The sequence below is a fragment of the Oncorhynchus masou genome, chromosome 14, assembly GCF_036934945.1.
Source record: "Oncorhynchus masou masou isolate Uvic2021 chromosome 14, UVic_Omas_1.1, whole genome shotgun sequence".
Lineage (NCBI taxonomy): Eukaryota > Metazoa > Chordata > Actinopteri > Salmoniformes > Salmonidae > Oncorhynchus > Oncorhynchus masou.
Window position 1 is genome coordinate 26,786,392 of NC_088225.1, and position 16,860 is coordinate 26,803,251.

The window sequence follows — 16,860 nt, forward strand, 5'->3', positions numbered from 1 at the left end:
GTGTGATTGAATATTACTCTCTCCTCTTTAGCTGTGTGATTGAATATTACTCTCTCCTCTTTAGCTGTGTGATTGAATATTACTTGGAATGAATGCTCTCAGAGTACTACTTGCCTCTTTCACATTTCTCTTTTTCTGTTTATTTTCCTCTGTCTCTTTAATCCATACAAACTACTGACACAGTACCACAGGGCAAAACCATATGACCTGCTTTCCTCGCGTCCTGAAACCAAGTCTCCTGAGACCTACATGTCGTTGGGTTGTTTTAATTCTCATGTCGCTCTATTCAACAGCCTTCACATCCCTCCAAGGACAGGGTTTTCACAAGTCTGGGTGGGTTGCCTGGGAAACCAGAACATCATCACCAGGAAGAGAGAGAGAGAGAGAGAGAGAGAGAGAGAGAGAGAGAGAGAGAGAGAGAGAGAGAGAGAGAGAGAGAGAGAGAGAGACAGAGAGATGCCTCTACAGGTGTATAGTATCATTAGAATATTGTAGCTCTTGAGCATGGTGTCCGTTGCATATTTTGAGAGATGGTTTTGACATTCTCTGTATGTGCTGATAATGCCATCCTTTATTAAAAATAAGCTGTTAATAATCATTATCATGGATATTGAAGCGCTTTAAAGGGGTGGTGGGGACTTACTACCACTGGAACTTCTCTTTCCTGTCTCTTCTAGGCCTGCCAATTAAACCACTACCTCAAGGTAGCTCTTCTGCCCCTCCACCTCTCCTTTAACCATCCCTCCTTTTCCCACCCTTCTCCAGCTCTGCAGTCCTTGTCTTCTTCCATTGATGTCTCACACCTCTCCTTTAACCATCCCTCCTTTTCCCACCCTTCTCTATCAGCTCTGCAGTCTCCTCTTGTCTTCTTCCATTGATGTCTCACACCTCTCCTCTAACCATCCCTCTTGTCTTCTTCCATTTTCCCACCCTTCTCTATCAGCTCTGCAGTCTCCTCTTGTCTTCTTCCATTGATGTCTCACACCTCTCCTCTAACCATCCCTCCTTTTCCCACCCTTCTCTATCAGCTCTGCAGTCTCCTCTTGTCTTCTTCCATTGATGTCTCACACCTCTCCTCTAACCATCCCTCCTTTTCCCACCCTTCTCTATCAGCTCTGCAGTCTCCTCTTGTCTTCTTCCATTGATGTCTCACACCTCTCCTCTGATGGTTTGAGTAGCGTTCAGCTTCTTCAAACATGATTTACTAACAAAGATGCCAAGTTTGTACAGGTCAGGTCATGTGGTTAGGAGTAATTCCAGGCCTGGTCTGCTATGCAAGAGAAATTCTCACATTTTCACTATTACGTCACACATTGTACACACACACACAGACACACGCATAAACACACACACAAACACACATACAGCGTTGATGTTAGTAAATCTGTGGACCACACAGACCTCTGGAGGGGTCCTCATCCTCACCATCTCAGGCTCAGCAATGCACTGGCATTGCCCAGGAGAGCAACACTACTGCTCCTCATTGGCTAAGACAATGACCCCTCCTTATTGGCCAGTAGTGTGGTCGCAGCCCGCCTTCTATTAGTCCGTCACAAGCCTAGACTATAGAAGGCTAATAAGTGGTTAAGCATGTGGGCATGTGTATCGTGATGAACTGTCCTGTACATGCACGCCTTGGTGTGTGCACACACTCTCCTCCACAAGGTGGCAACATTGGATTGGATTCAATTGTATAGGCTTGTGTGTGTGTGTGTGTGTGTGTGTGTGTGTGTGTGTGTGTGTGTGTGTGTGTGTGTGTGTGTGTGTGTGTGTGTGTGTGTGTGTGTGTGTGTGTGTGTGTGTGTGTGTGTGTGTGTGTGTGTGTGTGTGTGTGTGTGTGTGTGTGTGTGCGTGCGTGCGTGCGTGCGTGCGCGTTAAACTCAATGGTCAAATGCTCTCACAAAATCACACTCTCCTCCACAAGGTGGCAACATTGGATTGGATTCAATTGTATAGGTTTGTGTGTGTAGGTGTAGGTGTAGGTGTGTGTGTGTGCGTGTGTGTGCGTGTGTGTGCGCGTATGTGCGTGCGTTAAACTCAATGGTCAAATGCTCTCACAAAATCTATTGTATGTTTCACATTGTCTAACTTCTCACCTACGTTAAGCTTTTTTGTTGTACAAACTAAACTTCAGATTCCAACACATTACATATAACCATCATTGGAAAGCATTTAAGTCATAATATCAGCTAACATAAAACTGTAGTAACATAGTAAGTAAGTACTGTAGTGAGTACGTACTTAAAAAGTGACTTTTTAATGCTTTGCATACGTAAAAAAAGAAAACATCGCACCTTGTGTTTAACTGCCATTCTGATGTTGACCATTAGAGCTCGCTGCTCTTTTTCCTACCAATAGCCACTGGATTGGAAACCAATAACACCACCTAACACGACCAACCCATTTAGTCACTGTGAATGTCAACACACCTACCTATATTCTCCCTGTAGGTCTAACATGATGACGTTCTGTAGTTCATGCTTGTTGTTGGTGGTGTGTCGGTGCAGTAAAGGGCCGGTCCCTATGCTCTGCTTGCATTAGCCTCTCCTGTCTATAGACTGGTTTAGCGTCAGTCTCTGAGCAATCATACATCAGTCAGCCCACCTTTATTCCCCACTTCCACTGGGATCTCCCAGTCTCTCTCTGCATCCTGCTACAGAAGCTGGCTCCAGAACGCTGTCAACCATCATAAGAGCCACTTGAAAATGAATGCTCTGTGCATCTTACAAAATCCCCAGCGACTTATATTATACGATTTTGAACAATTTTTATTTTATTCTTTATTTTATTTAATCTTTTTTAACCAGGTAGGCTAGTTGAGAACAAGTTCTCATTTACAACTGCGACCTGGCCAAGATAAAGCAATGCAGTGCGACACAAACAACAACACAGAGTTACACATGGAATAAACAAACATACAGTCAATAACACAATAGAAAAAAAGTCTATATACAGGCGTTGGTAGCGATCAGTTGAAGAGCATGCATTTAGTTTTACTTGCATTTAAGAGCAGTTAGAGGCCACGGAAGGAGTGTTGCATGGCGTTGAAGCTCGTCTGGAGGTTAGTTAACACAGTGTCCAAAGAAGGGCCAGAAGTATACAGAATGGTATCATCTGCGTAGAGGTGGATCAGAGAATCACCAACAGCAAGAGCAACATCATTGATGTATACAGAGAAAAGAGTCGGCCCGAGAATTGAACCCTGTGGCACCCCCATAGAGACTGCCAGAGGTGCGGACAACAGGCCCTCTGATTTGACACACTGAACTCAGTCTGAGAAGTAGTTGGTGAACCAGGCGAGGCAGTCATTTGAATAACCAAGGCTGTTGAGTCTGCCAATAAGAATGTTGTGATTGACAGAGTCGAAAGCCTTGGCCAAGTCGATGAATACAGCTGCACAGTATTGTCTCTTATCGATGGAGGTTATGATATCGTTTATGACCTTGAGCGTGGCTGAGGTGCACCCATGACCAGCTCTGAAACCAGATTGCATAGCGGAGAGGGTGTGTTGGGATTGGAAATGGTCGGTGATCTCTTTACCTTGGCTTTCGAAGACCTTGGAAAGGCAGGGTAGGATAGATATAGGTCTGTAGCAGTTTGGGTCTAGAAGAGGGGGATAACCGCAGCAGCTTTTCAATCTTTGGGGATCTCAGACAATAAGAAAGAGAGGTTGAACAGGCTAGAAATGTATTTTTTACCTTTATTTAACCAGGCAAGTCAGTTAAGAACACATTCTTATTTTCAATGACGGCCTGGGAACAGTGGGTTAACTGCCTGTTCAGGGGCAGAATGACAGATTTGTACCTTGTCAGCTCGGGGGTTTGAACTCGCAACCTTCCGGTTACTAGTCCAACGCTCTAACCACTAGGCTACCCTGCCGGGGTTTTAACAATTTTGTCTAATAATTTTAGAAGGGAGGGTCCAGATTGTCTAGTTTTGCTGATTTGTAGGGGTCCAGATGTTGACCAGGGTAGGGGTGGCCAGGTGGAAAGCAAGGCCAGCTGTAGAAAAATGCTTATTGAAATTCTCAATTATCGTGGATTTATCGGTGGTGATAGTGTTTCCTAGCCTCAGTGCAGTGGGCAGCTGAGAGGAGGTGCTCTTATTCTCCATGAACTTTACAGTGTCCCAGAACTTTTTGGAGTTTGTGCTACAGGATGCAAATTTCTGTTTGAAAAAGCTAGCCATTGCTTTCCTAACTGCCTGTGTATATTGGTTCCTAACTTCCCTGAAAAGTTGCATATCGCGGGCGATATTCGATGCTAATGCAGTACGCCACACAGAATGTTTTTCGCTGGTCAAGGGCAGTCAGGTCTGGAGTGAACCACGGGCTATATCTGTTCCTGGTCCTACATTTTTTGAATGGGACATGCTTATTTAAGATTGTGAGGAAAGCACTTTTAAAGAATAACCAGGCATCTTCTACTGACGGAATGAGGTCAATATCCTTCCAGGATACCCGGGCCAGGTCGATTAGAAAGGCCTGCTTGCTGAAGTGTTTAAGGGAGCGTTTGACAGTGATGAGTGGAGGTCGTTTGACCGCAGACCCATTACAGACGCAAGCAATGAGGCAGTGATCGCTGAGATCCTGTTTGAAGACAGCAGAGGTGTATTTGGAGGGCAGATTGGTTAGGATGATATCTATGAGGGTGCCTGTGTTTACAGATTTGGCGGTTGTACCTGGTGGGTTCATTGATAATTCGTGTGAGATTGAGGTACATCAAGCTTAGATTGTAGCATGGCCGGGGTGTTAAGCATGTCCCAGTTTAGGTCACCTAACAGCACGAGCTTTGAAGATAGATGGGGGGCAATCAGTTCACATATGGTGTCCAGGGCGCAGCTGGGGGCAGAAGGTGGTCTATAGCAGGCGGCAACGGTTGGCCTTCATCAGAGTGTCAAGAGTCTTTCCCTAGTGTCCAGAGACAAATTTCAACAAATTAAAAATATCTAGTTATCGAAAAGACAAAGTCAACCGGTCCTTGCAGTTAATTTTGTCAAATCGTGTTTGTATTTTTCATCAGGTGTGCATTCATCACCAGAATCATAATAGAATCAGGACCGTGATAGTGAGTCTGGTCCGAGGCTTCAGTTCTTTCTGAAATGCAATCATAGACAGGTAGTTGGCCTGGCAACAGTTGTCTCTCTGCTGGGTGTTAGTTTCCTTTTTCTCTTGTTATCTGAAAGAAACAGACAGCGGTTGGAGCTGCAGTGGTGGCCGGTGAGCTCTAATTGCCCTCTGTGTTGGGGACATGGCAGTCCAATCATTGTCACAAAGGGGCACAGAGACACCCCTACTGACCCACACCCATGTCTCACAATAATGTCAAATACTACTCTGGATAACTGTCAATCAAAGGGCAACAAATATATTTTTTTATGCTCCAATCAGTCGATATGAAACATCAAAACATCTGAATTGTTCTGTTATTACAAGTTTTGGTTATCAAATCTTTATGTTGTCTTGGTGCTTCTGCATTCATTTTCTGAATTAGTTTGTGTTGTTTGGGATATAAATTGTTTCTGAAGCTCTATAGGAACTTGTTATTACCACCTCCCTACTAGCTATGAAGTAGCTTCATCATGGGTCCATTCTGAAGCCTTGAAAATATGTAGAAGCTGTAAGCCTATCGTCAAAGCAAAGCCCCACTAGAGCATGGTAGCAGTCTATTACCATGGCATCTATCCCAGTGTTAAAGCTACCATAAAGCAGACAGATGAGTGGGAATAGTGTTTGTGACTGAGGAATATTACCTGACTCCAGAACAGCTGTTATGGAACTCCCACAAGTCCCAGAGCACCAGACTATACTTTCTGACTGACTCTCTGTCAGTCTCATAGGCAGGAGACACTTAAAGGGGCAATCTGCTATTTAAACAACACAAAAGTGGACACCCCTCTGCTTTTTTGGGTAAACACCTGAGGGATAGAGTTAGGGAAATGTATTGACAGAGCTATGGATGCAAGAACTGACCATCCATCTGATCAAAATTATAGTTTTAACTCTTTTGAAGCTATACAGTGTTTGTTTACAATTACATTGTTTACAAACAATGGAGTAAAACAATCTTATATTTTGGGTTCTAATGACAGTTGAACTACTCTCATGAGGCATTTCTAAGTTATATTCTTGACGAATCAATGGATATATATCATTCATTTAAAAGTCCCAAAATGGATGGAGCAATCACAGATTGCCCCTTTAATGCTTGGTCTCAACTCTGTTCCACACCAACAGACACTGGATGAAAGGCAGCTGAGCACTGGGTTGCATTTGATGCTGTCAGAATCAGAAGAGTAGGATTTCATCATGTTGGTTGTGTGAAAGAAAGAATCTGGATGCATCCCTGTTCCCTTTATAGTGCACTACTTTAGACTAGAGGCCTATGGGTGCCATTTGGGACACGTTCTATCCCTTAAGGACAGATCATTTACTTGGCAGGCTGCATCAAGCACCTCATGACATTTTTGTTATTTTGTTTGTTGGATGTTGAGTCATGTCTGTGGAGCATGTAGAATGAATTGTAATATGTGGTGTAACAAGTTTGTGTGTGTGTGTGTGTGTGTGTGTGTGTGTGTGTGTGTGTGTGTGTGTGTGTGTGTGTGTGTGTGTGTGTGTGTGTGTGTGTGTGTGTGTGTGTGTGTGCGCGTGCGTGCGTGTGTGTGTGTGCGTGCGTGCGTGCGTCTGTGTGTGTGCGTGTGTGCGTCTGTGTGCGTGCGTGTGTGTGTGTGTGCGTGCGTGCGTCTGTGTTGGTACGTACGTACGTATCTGCGTATGTGTGTTTTGCGACGTAGAAAGCCAAGTTGGGCCATGGGAAGAAAGTGATTACGCCAGCGGACCACAGACGGTTCAGCTCGGACCGCACCATGCCCGGAATGGACCGTGTCCGACTCAGTGACTTCAACTTTCTGGCTCTGCTGGGGAAGGGCAGCTTTGGCAAGGTAAGAGAAGGGGCTGGGAATGTAACATGTGAGTAGTTGAATTCATTAGAGGTTGAGGCATCAAGCTGGACCAGCAGAACCAATGGCAGGGATCATTTTTTACATATTCGGTAGACTACTTTTGAGGTGTGAAAACATCTGACAAACTTATATTTTTGGAATGTAATGTCCCTTTAAGGTTAGGGTTAGGGCTTGTGGTGTAAATCCCGTGGAGAGAAAGCACCTTTAAGCCCAGGTGACCCTGTGTAGGTGATGCTGGCAGAGATGAAGTCCACAGAGGAGCTGTACGCCGTCAAGATCCTGAAGAAGGACGTGGTGATCCAGGATGATGATGTGGAGTGTACCATGGTGGAGAAGAGAGTCCTGGCCCAGAGAGACAAACCACCGTTCCTCACTGCACTCCACTCCTGCTTTCAGACTGTGGTAGGTACTGTACACACACACGCACACATGGGCATACATACATGGACTTACACATGCACGCACGCACGCACACACACACACACACACACACACACACACACACACACACACACACACACACACACACACACACACACACACACACACACACACACACACACACACACACACACACACACACACACACAGGGGATTCCCAGTGGGACTAAGGGGTTCAGGGGACATCCTGCAGCTGAATAATAGAGGAGGCCTCCTCAGTGTGTTCTCATCCCTGTTCATGAACCTCTCACTGAGAAGAAACAGACAGAGCCCTTGACGACGCATCTCCACACACTCCTGTAGAACACGGGCTTGTGTGTGGAGTCCTCACAAGGATAAGACAACCAAGACAGCTCTGTCAAGTGAAGACATTTTGCCTGTCCCCACAAGGAACATTACTATTTTAGGCTTAGGGGTTGGGTTTAGGTTTAGGGTTAGAATTAGGGTTAGGTTAAGGGTACGGTTTAGGGTTAAGGTTGGGGTTTTGGATTAGGATTATGGTTCGGGTTAGGTTAAGGTTTAGGGAAAATAGGATTTTGAATGGGAATCAATCGTTTGGTCCCCACAAGGATAGTAAAACAGATGTGTGTATTTAATGTGTGTATGTTTCTTTTGTGTCATTGTGTTTGTGCGTGTACACGGCACACACTGCTTCAACACAGTGGCCAGTGAGTTGAGTGAGTTGAACCTCTCCAAACAACCCCATCATATAGATCTACAGAGCAGAGGGAGCAGAGAGAGAAGAGACGCCCCTGTGGAGAGTCCTGCTCCAGCCTCTCTGTCTGACTGACAGATGACTTATAAGGCCTTTCATAGAACAATAAAACACTCAGGTCTGAAGGTTACACCTGACACCTGCTGGGCTTTCATACACTTCTGTGGGTCAGGGATGGAATATTGGTCTTCTATGTTGTGTACATCAGCAGGGTACTGATGAGGGTACAAACCTACTGTGTTTTGTTTCTGTCAGCTCCGTATTTCTGTGGGTCAGGTGTACAGCTGTGGGTCAGGTAGTACAGGTATTAATAGGAGGCTGTGGGTCAGGTAGTACAGGTATTAATAGGAGGCTGTGGGAGGGCAGGTATTAATGCTGGGTCAGTATTAATAGGCTGTGGGTCAGGTAGTACAGGTATTAATAGGAGGCTGTAGGTCAGGTAGTACAGGTATTAATAGGAGGCTGTAGGTCAGGGTAGTAGGAGGCTGTGGGTCAGGTAGGTATTAATAGGAGGCTGTGGGTCAGGTAGTACAGGTATTAATAGGAGGCTGTAGGTCAGGTAGTACAGGTATTAATAGGAGGCTGTGGGTCAGGTAGTACAGGTATTAATCAGGTAGTACAGGCTGTGGGTCAGGTAGTACAGGTATTAATAGGAGGCTGTGGGTCAGGTAGTACAGGTATTAATAGGAGGCTGTGGGTCAGGTAGTACAGGTATTAATAGGTCTGTATTAATAGGAGGTCAGGTAGGTATTAATAGGAGGCTGTGGGTCAGGGTATTAATAGGAGGCTGTGGGTCAGGTAGTACAGGTATTAATAGGAGGTCTGTATTAATAGGTCAGGTAGTAGGTCAGGGTACAGGTATTAATAGGAGGCTGTATTAATAGGAGGCTGTGGGTCAGGTAGTACAGGTATTAATAGGAGGCTGTGGGTCAGGTAGTACAGGTATTAATAGGTCAGGTAGTACTGTAGGTCAGGTAGTATATGTATTAATAGGAGGCTGTGGGTCAGGTAGTACAGGTATTAATAGGAGGCAGGTATTAATAGGAGGCTGTGGGTCAGGTAGTACAGGTATTAATAGGAGGCTGTGGGTCTACAGGTAGGAGGTCAGGTAGTACAGGTATTAATAGGAGGCTGTGGGTCAGGTAGTACAGGTATTAGGAGGCTGTGGGTCAGGGAGGCTGTAGGAGGCTGGTCAGGTAGTACAGGTATTAATAGGAGGCTGTGGGTCAGGGTAGTACAGGTATTAATAGGAGGCTGTGGGTCAGGTAGTAGGTATAGGTAGGTAGTAGGTATTAATAGGAGGCTGTGGGTCAGGTAGTACAGGTATTAATAGGAGGGCTGTGGGTCAGGTAGTACAGGTATTAATAGGAGGTATAGTAGGTATTAAGGAGGCTGTGGGTCAGGTAGTACAGGTATTAATCGGAGGCTGTAGGTCAGGTAGTACAGGTATTAATAGGAGGCTGTGGGTCAGGTAGTATAGGTATTAGTAGGAGGCTGTGGGTCAGGTAGTAGGTAGGAGGCTGTGGGTCAGGTAGGTAGTAGGTATTATAGGAGGCTGTGGGTCAGGTAGTACAGGTATTAATAGGAGGCTGTGGGTCAGGTAGTACAGGTATTAATAGGAGGCTGTGGGTCAGGTAGTACAGGTATTAATAGGAGGCTGTAGGTCAGGTAGTATAGGTTTTAATAGGAGGCTGTGGGTCAGTCACTACAGAGGTGTTCTATAAACACTACATCCTGCCTTTCAGCTTTTGTGAAGGTTTGTTTGATGTTGATGACTCTCTCTCTCTCCCTCGCTCCATCTCTGTCATCTTTATCTCTCTCCATCTCTGTCATCTCTCCTAGGATCGTCTGTACTTTGTGATGGAGTATATTAACGGAGGGGACCTCATGTACCACATTCAGCGTGTGGGCAAGTTCAAGGAGCCACAGGCAGTGTAAGTTACAGTCTGTTGTCACTGACTATATCCCTTGCCATACATATAGACCTAGCTCACCTATAAGACAGGTTTAAAGTCAATAGTGCACAGCATCTATATCCTCAAAGTCAGCTCTCTGTAAATGGATGTACTGTATTATCAGCCTGGTATTATACCTTTCTGTAACATCCACTGTTTTGAAAAATCATCACACTTTTCACATATTTACATGTTTTTCTAAGTGATCATGTTGTTGCCATTGTAGGTTCTATGCTGCAGAGATCGCTGTGGGCCTGTTCTTCCTCCACAGAAAGGGTGTTGTATACAGGTGGGTGTGAAAGTCTCCCTGGAGGAACCATATTCATCTCTACACTGGTTTGGGGGATTTCCTTATCCGGTGTAGTGTAGAAATTAGTCCCACACTGAAATTTAAAAGACATCAGGGACAACTACAGTGTTCTTGAGAAACGGTGGTGACACAGGGAGTAACTGCTGTTTGTGAAAGCTGAGTATTGAGCTGCAACGTTGCCTGGCTTGTTTATAATAGCTGGATCTTAATTATATCTGCATGCAGAAAAAGTTAGCTTAGAAGGTTCTATAAATACAGACTGAGAGACTCATTATGGAGGTATTGAGATAAAAGAAGGAGAAGTACAGGGAAGATAAAGAAAGAGAGAAAGGAAGAGCCAAGGCTAAGAGATGTACAGTTGAAGTTGGAAGTTTACATACACTTAGGTGGGAGTCATTACAACTCCAACCACTCCACAAATGTCTTGTTAACAAACTATAGTTTTGGCAAGTCAGTTAGGACATCTACTTTGTGCATGACACAAGTAATTTTTCCAACAATTGTTTACAGACAGATTATTTCACTTATAATTCACTGTATCACAATTCCAGTGGGTCAGAAGTTTACATACACAAAGTTGACTGTGCCTTTAAACAGCTTGGAAAATTACAGAAAATGATGTCATGGCTTTAGAAGCTTCTGGCTAATTGACATCGTTTGAGTCAATTGGAGGTGTTGCTGTGGATGTATTTCAAGGCCTACCTTCAAACTCAGTGCCTCTTTGCTTGACATCATGGGAAAATGAAAAGAAATCAGCCAAGACCTCAGAAAAAAATTGTAGACCTCCACAAGTCTGGTTCATTCTTGGGAACAATTTCCAAATGCCTGAAGGTACCACGTTCGTCTGTACAAACAATAGTATGCAAGTATAAACAACATGTGACCACGCAGCCGTCACACCGCTCAGGAAGGAGACGCGTTCTGTCTCCTAGAGAACCAACTTACCTGGGTCGAAAAGTGCAAATCAATCCCAGAACAACAGCAAAGGACCTTGTGAAGATGCTGGAGGAAACAGGTACAAAGTATCTATATCCACAGTAAAACGAGTCCTATATCAATATAACCTGAAAGGACGCTCAGCAAGGAAGAAGCCACTGCTCCAAAACCGCCATAAAAAAGCCAGACTACGGTTTGCAACTGCACATGGGGGCAAAGATCGTACTTTTTGGAGAAATATCCTCTGGTCTGATGAAACAAACAGAACTGTTTGGCCATAATGACCATCATTATGTTTGGAGGAAAAATGGTGAGGATTGCAAGCCGAATAACACCATCCCATCCGTGAAGCACGGGGGTGGCAGCATCATGTTGTGGGGGTGATTTGCTGCAGGAGGGACTGGTGCACTTCACAAAATAGATGGCATCGTGAGGATGGAAAAGTCTGTGGACATATTGAAGCAACATCACAAGACATCAGTCAGAAAGTTAAAGCTTGGTCGCAAATACAGTAGGTCTTCCAAATGGACAATGACCCCAAGCATACTTCCAAAGTTGTGGTAAAATGGCTTAAGGACAACAAAGGCAAGGTATTGGACTGGCCATCACAAAGCCCTGCCCTCAAATTCTATAGAATATTAGTTGGCAGAACTGAAAGCGTGTGCGAACAAGGAGGCTTACAAACCTGACTCAGTTACACCAGCTCTGCCAGAATTCACCCAACTTATTGTGGGAAGCTTGTGGAAGGCTACCTGAAACGTTTGACCCAAGGTAAACCATTTAAAGGCAATGCTACCAAATACTAATTGAGTGTATGTAAACATCTGACCCACTGGGAATGTGATGAAAGAAATAAAAGCTGAAAGAAATTATTCTCTCTTCTATTATTCTGACATTTTACATTCTTAAAATAAAGTGGTGATCCTAACTGGCCTGTAACAGGACATTTTCACTAGGATTAATTGTCAGGAGTGTGAACATTTAAATGTATTTGGCTAAGGTGTATGTAAACGTCTAACTTCAACTGTACATAGATACTGTACATGGAGAATACTGTAGGCTACAGGGAAAGAGTTAGAGAATGGAGACAAAAGCAATAGTAAGAGAGAATTAGTTATGAAGAAAGGAAAGACAGATGTAAAGGGGGAGGAATATAGAGGTAGAGATATGGAATGAGTGAGGTTCAAAGAGAGAGAGAAAGACAAAGCTCTGTTTTATCTCTATCAAATCAAATCACATTTTATTTGTCACATACCGGTTAGCAGATGTTAATGCGAGTAATGCAGTAATAACCAACGAGTAATCTAACCTAACAATTCCACAACAACTATCTTATACACACAAGTGTAAAGGGATGACTAATATGTACATAAAAATATATGAATGAGTGATGGTACAGAACGGCATAGGCAAGATGGAGTAGATGGAATCGAGTACAGTATATACATCTCCACCCCGCGGATCAGCGGGTTGTTACCTACCCTCACCACCTGGGGGTGGCCCGTCAGGAAGTCCAGTACCCAGTTGCACAGGGCGGGGTTGAGACCCAGGGTCTCGAGCTTGATGATGCGTTTGGAGGGTACTATGGTGCATTCTCACATAGGCATTCCTCTTGTCCAGATGGGTTAGGGCAGTGTGCAGTGTGGTTGCGATTGCGTCGTCTGTGGACCTATTGGGGCGGTAAGCAAATTGCAGTGGGTCTAGGGTGTCAGGTAGGATGGAGGTGAAATGGTCCTTGACTAGTCTCTCAAAGCACTTCATGATGACGGAAGTGAGTGCTACTAGTCGTTTAGCTCAGTTACAGTAGCTTTCTTGGGAACAGGAACAATGGTGGCCCTCTTGAAGCATGTGGGAACAGCAGACTGGGATAAGGATTGATTGAATATGACCGTAAACACACCAGCCAGCTGGTCTGCGCATGCTCTGAGGACGCGGCTGGGGATGCTGTCTGGGCCTGCAGCCTTGCGAAGGTTAACACATTTAAATGTTTTACTCACGTCAGCTGCAGTGAAGGAGAGTCCACAGGTTTTGGTAGCGGGCCTTGTCAGTGGCACTGTATCGTCCTCAAAGCGAGCAAAGAAGTTGTTTAGTCTGTCTAGGAGCAAGACATCCTGGTCCGCGATGGGGCTGGCTTTCTTTTTGTAATCTGTGATTGACTGTAGACCCTGCCACATACCTCTTTTGTCTGAACCATTGAATTGCGACTCTACTTTGTCTCTATACTAACGCTTAGCTTATTTGATTGCCTTGTGGAGGGAGTAACTACACTGTTTGTATTCGGTCATGTTTCTGGTCACCTTGCCCTGGTTAAAAGCAGTGGTTCGCGCTTTCAGTTTCGCGTGAATGCTGCCATCAATCCACGGTTTCTGGTTTGGGAATGTTTTAATAGTTACTGTGGGTATGATATTGCTGATGCACTTGCTAATAAACTCGCTCACCGAACCAGCGTATTCGTCAATGTTGTTGTTTGACGCAATGCGGAAAATATCCCAATCCACGTGATCGAAGCAATCTTAAAGCGTGGAATCAGATTGAACAGACCTGAACGCGGGAGCTTCCTGTTTTAGTCTCTGTCTATAGGCTGGGAGCAACAAAATGGAGTCGTGGTCAGCTTTTCCAAAAGGAGGGCGGGGGAGGGCCTTATATGCGTCGCGGAAGTTAGAATAACAATGATCCAGGGTTTTACCAGGCCTGGTAGCTCAATCAATATGCTGATCGAATTAAGGGGGTCTTGTTTTCAGATTAGCCTTGTTAAAATCCCCAGCTACAATGAATGCAGCCTCAGGATATGTGGTTTCCAGTTTACATGGAGTCAAATAAAGTTTGTTCAGGGCTGTCGGGGAGGAATATATGCGGCTGTGATTATAATCGAAGAGAATTCTCTTGCGGTCGACAATTGATTGTGAGGAATTCTATTTCAGGTGTACAGAACGACTTGACTTCCTGTGTGTTGTTATGATCACACCACGTCTTGTTAATCATAAGGCATACCCCCCCTCCCCCGCCCATCTTCTTACCAGAAAGATGCTTGTTTCTGTCGGTGTAATGTGTGAAGAAACCAGCTGACTGTACCGACTCCGATAGCGTGTCTCGAGTGAGCCATGTTTCCATGAAGCAAAGAACGTTACAGTCTGTGATGTCCTCTGGAATGCTACCCTTGCTCGGATTTCATCAACCTTGTTGTCAAGAGACTGGACATTGGCGAGTAGTATGCTCGGGAGTGGTGCGTGATGTGCCCGTCTACGGAGCCTGACCAGAACACTGCTTCGTCTGCCCCGTTTACGGCGACGTTGTTTTGGTTCCGTTTCGGGAAAGTCGTATTCCTGATCATAATGATGGTGAGTTGACGTTGCTGTGAAGTCTGAATGCCCAGAGGACTGCAGCATTCATCTCACATTAATCACCTGACTCCTTGAAAAATAAAATGACGAGAGAAAAAAAGAGTGGAGTGAGAGAGGCTGAGGTCAACATGTCCTCTACTCCAACTGAAAAGTCATTTCCATTCAACTCATTCCTCCATCGCTCCAGCTCTCCGTTTAGTGTTCTGACGCTCCAACAACAGATAGTGGTAGATTAACTAAAACACAGTGCTAAAACACAGTATTATAAAACACTGTGATATAAAACACAGTGATATAAAACACAGTGATATAAAACACAGGGCGAAAACACAGTGATATAAAACACAGTGCTAAAGGACAGTGATATAAAACACAGTGCTAAAGGACAGTGATATAAGACACAGGGCTAAAACACAGTGATATAAAACACAGTGATATAAAACACAGGGCGAAAACACAGTGATATAAAACACAGTGCTATAAAACACAGTGATATAAAACACAGTGAAATAAAACACAGTGATATAAAACACAGGGCAAAAACACAGTGATATAAAACACAGTGATATAAAACACAGGGCGAAAACACAGTGATATAAAACACAGTGCTAAAGGACAGTGATATAAGACACAGGGCTAAAACACAGTGATATAAGACACAGGGCTAAAACACAGTGATATAAAACACAGTGATATAAAACACAGTGATATAAAACACAGTGATATAAAACACAGGGCGAAAACACAGTGATATAAAACACAGTGCTAAAGGACAGTGATATAAGACACAGGGCTAAAACACAGTGATATAAGACACAGGGCTAAAACACAGTGATATAAGACACAGGGCTAAAACACAGTGATATAAGACACAGGGCTAAAACACAGTGATATAAAACACAGTGCTATAAAACAGTGATATAAAACACAGTGAAATAAAACACAGTGATATAAGACACAGGGCTAAAACACAGTGATATAAGACACAGGGCTAAAACACAGTGATATAAAACACAGTGCTAAAGGACAGTGATATAAGACACAGGGCTAAAACACAGTGATATAAGACACAGGGCTAAAACACAGTGATATAAAACACAGTGCTAAAGGACAGTGATATAAGACACAGGACTAAAGGACTAATATAAAACACAGAGCAAAAGCAAATGAACAGGCAAAGGAGCAGAAAGACGCCAGAATGGAAGGTAGAAGCGAAGGAATGGTGAAAAGAGGCGGGCTGCTGTAGGACCACAGCTGATTAGAGGCCAAAGAATGATTGTCTGTTGTAGTGTTTTAGTGTGTTGAATGCGTGTTGAGGGACAGAAAAACAGGATAATTTAAGGCAAAATATTGATGTTTTTCAAATGTTTTCAGCCTCCCTCTGATCTTCTGCCTCCTTCAGAAAGAACAAACAGCAATAATTCAGTCAACAACACGCCAGCTCCGTAATCAAATAACAGCTGACACAATTAAACTCTCAAACGCCTTCCTTTCACACCTCAATGCTAATCCCCCTTTCTCTCTTTCACCCTCACTCCTTCTCTCTCTCCAACTCTCTTGCTTCGTCTCTCCCTCTCTCTTTCTCTCTGTTTATGTCTCTCTTGCTCTTTATCTCTCTCCCTTTCTTTGATCCCTCTATCACAGGGACCTCAAATTGGACAACGTGATGCTGGACTCTGAGGGCCACATTAAGATAGCAGACTTTGGCATGTGTAAGGAGAACATGTATGAAGGCATGGTCACACGCACCTTCTGTGGTGACTATATCGCCCCAGAGGTGAGGACGGGGGTGGGGGGGCTGAGGGGGAGAGACTGGGGGGCGAGAGACGGGGGTGGGGGGGCTGAGGGGGAGAGACTGGAGGTGAGGGGGAGAGATTGAGGGGAGAGACTGATGGGGAGAGACTGGGGGGAGAGACTGGGAGAGACTGAGGGGGAGAGACTGAGGGGAGAGACTGAGGGGGAGAGACTGAGGGGAGAGACTGAGGGGGAGAGACTGAGGGGAGAGACTGAGGGGGAGAGACTGAGGGGGAGAGACTGAGGGGGAGAGACTGAGGGGAGAGGGGGAGAGACTGAGGGAGAGACTGAGACTGAGTGGGAGAGACTGAGGGGGAGAGACTGAGGGGGAGAGACTGAGGGGGAGAGACTGAGGGGGAGAGACTGAGGGGAGAGACTGAGGGGAGAGACTGAGGGGGAGAGACTGAG

At 44.8% G+C, this 16,860-nt stretch overlaps 1 protein-coding gene across 1 annotated transcript in view; it reads left to right on the plus strand.

Annotated features, from left to right (window-relative positions):
• Positions 1-16,860, plus strand: part of LOC135554645 (protein kinase C alpha type-like) — a 179,333-nt gene that overhangs the window by 129,718 nt on the left and 32,755 nt on the right. Inside the window, exons 7-10 of the mRNA XM_064987052.1 lie at positions 6,793-6,939; positions 7,189-7,362; positions 9,959-10,050; positions 10,298-10,360. Coding sequence (XP_064843124.1) covers positions 6,793-6,939; positions 7,189-7,362; positions 9,959-10,050; positions 10,298-10,360 — 476 coding nt within the window. The remainder of the gene's footprint in view (positions 1-6,792; positions 6,940-7,188; positions 7,363-9,958; positions 10,051-10,297; positions 10,361-16,860) is intronic.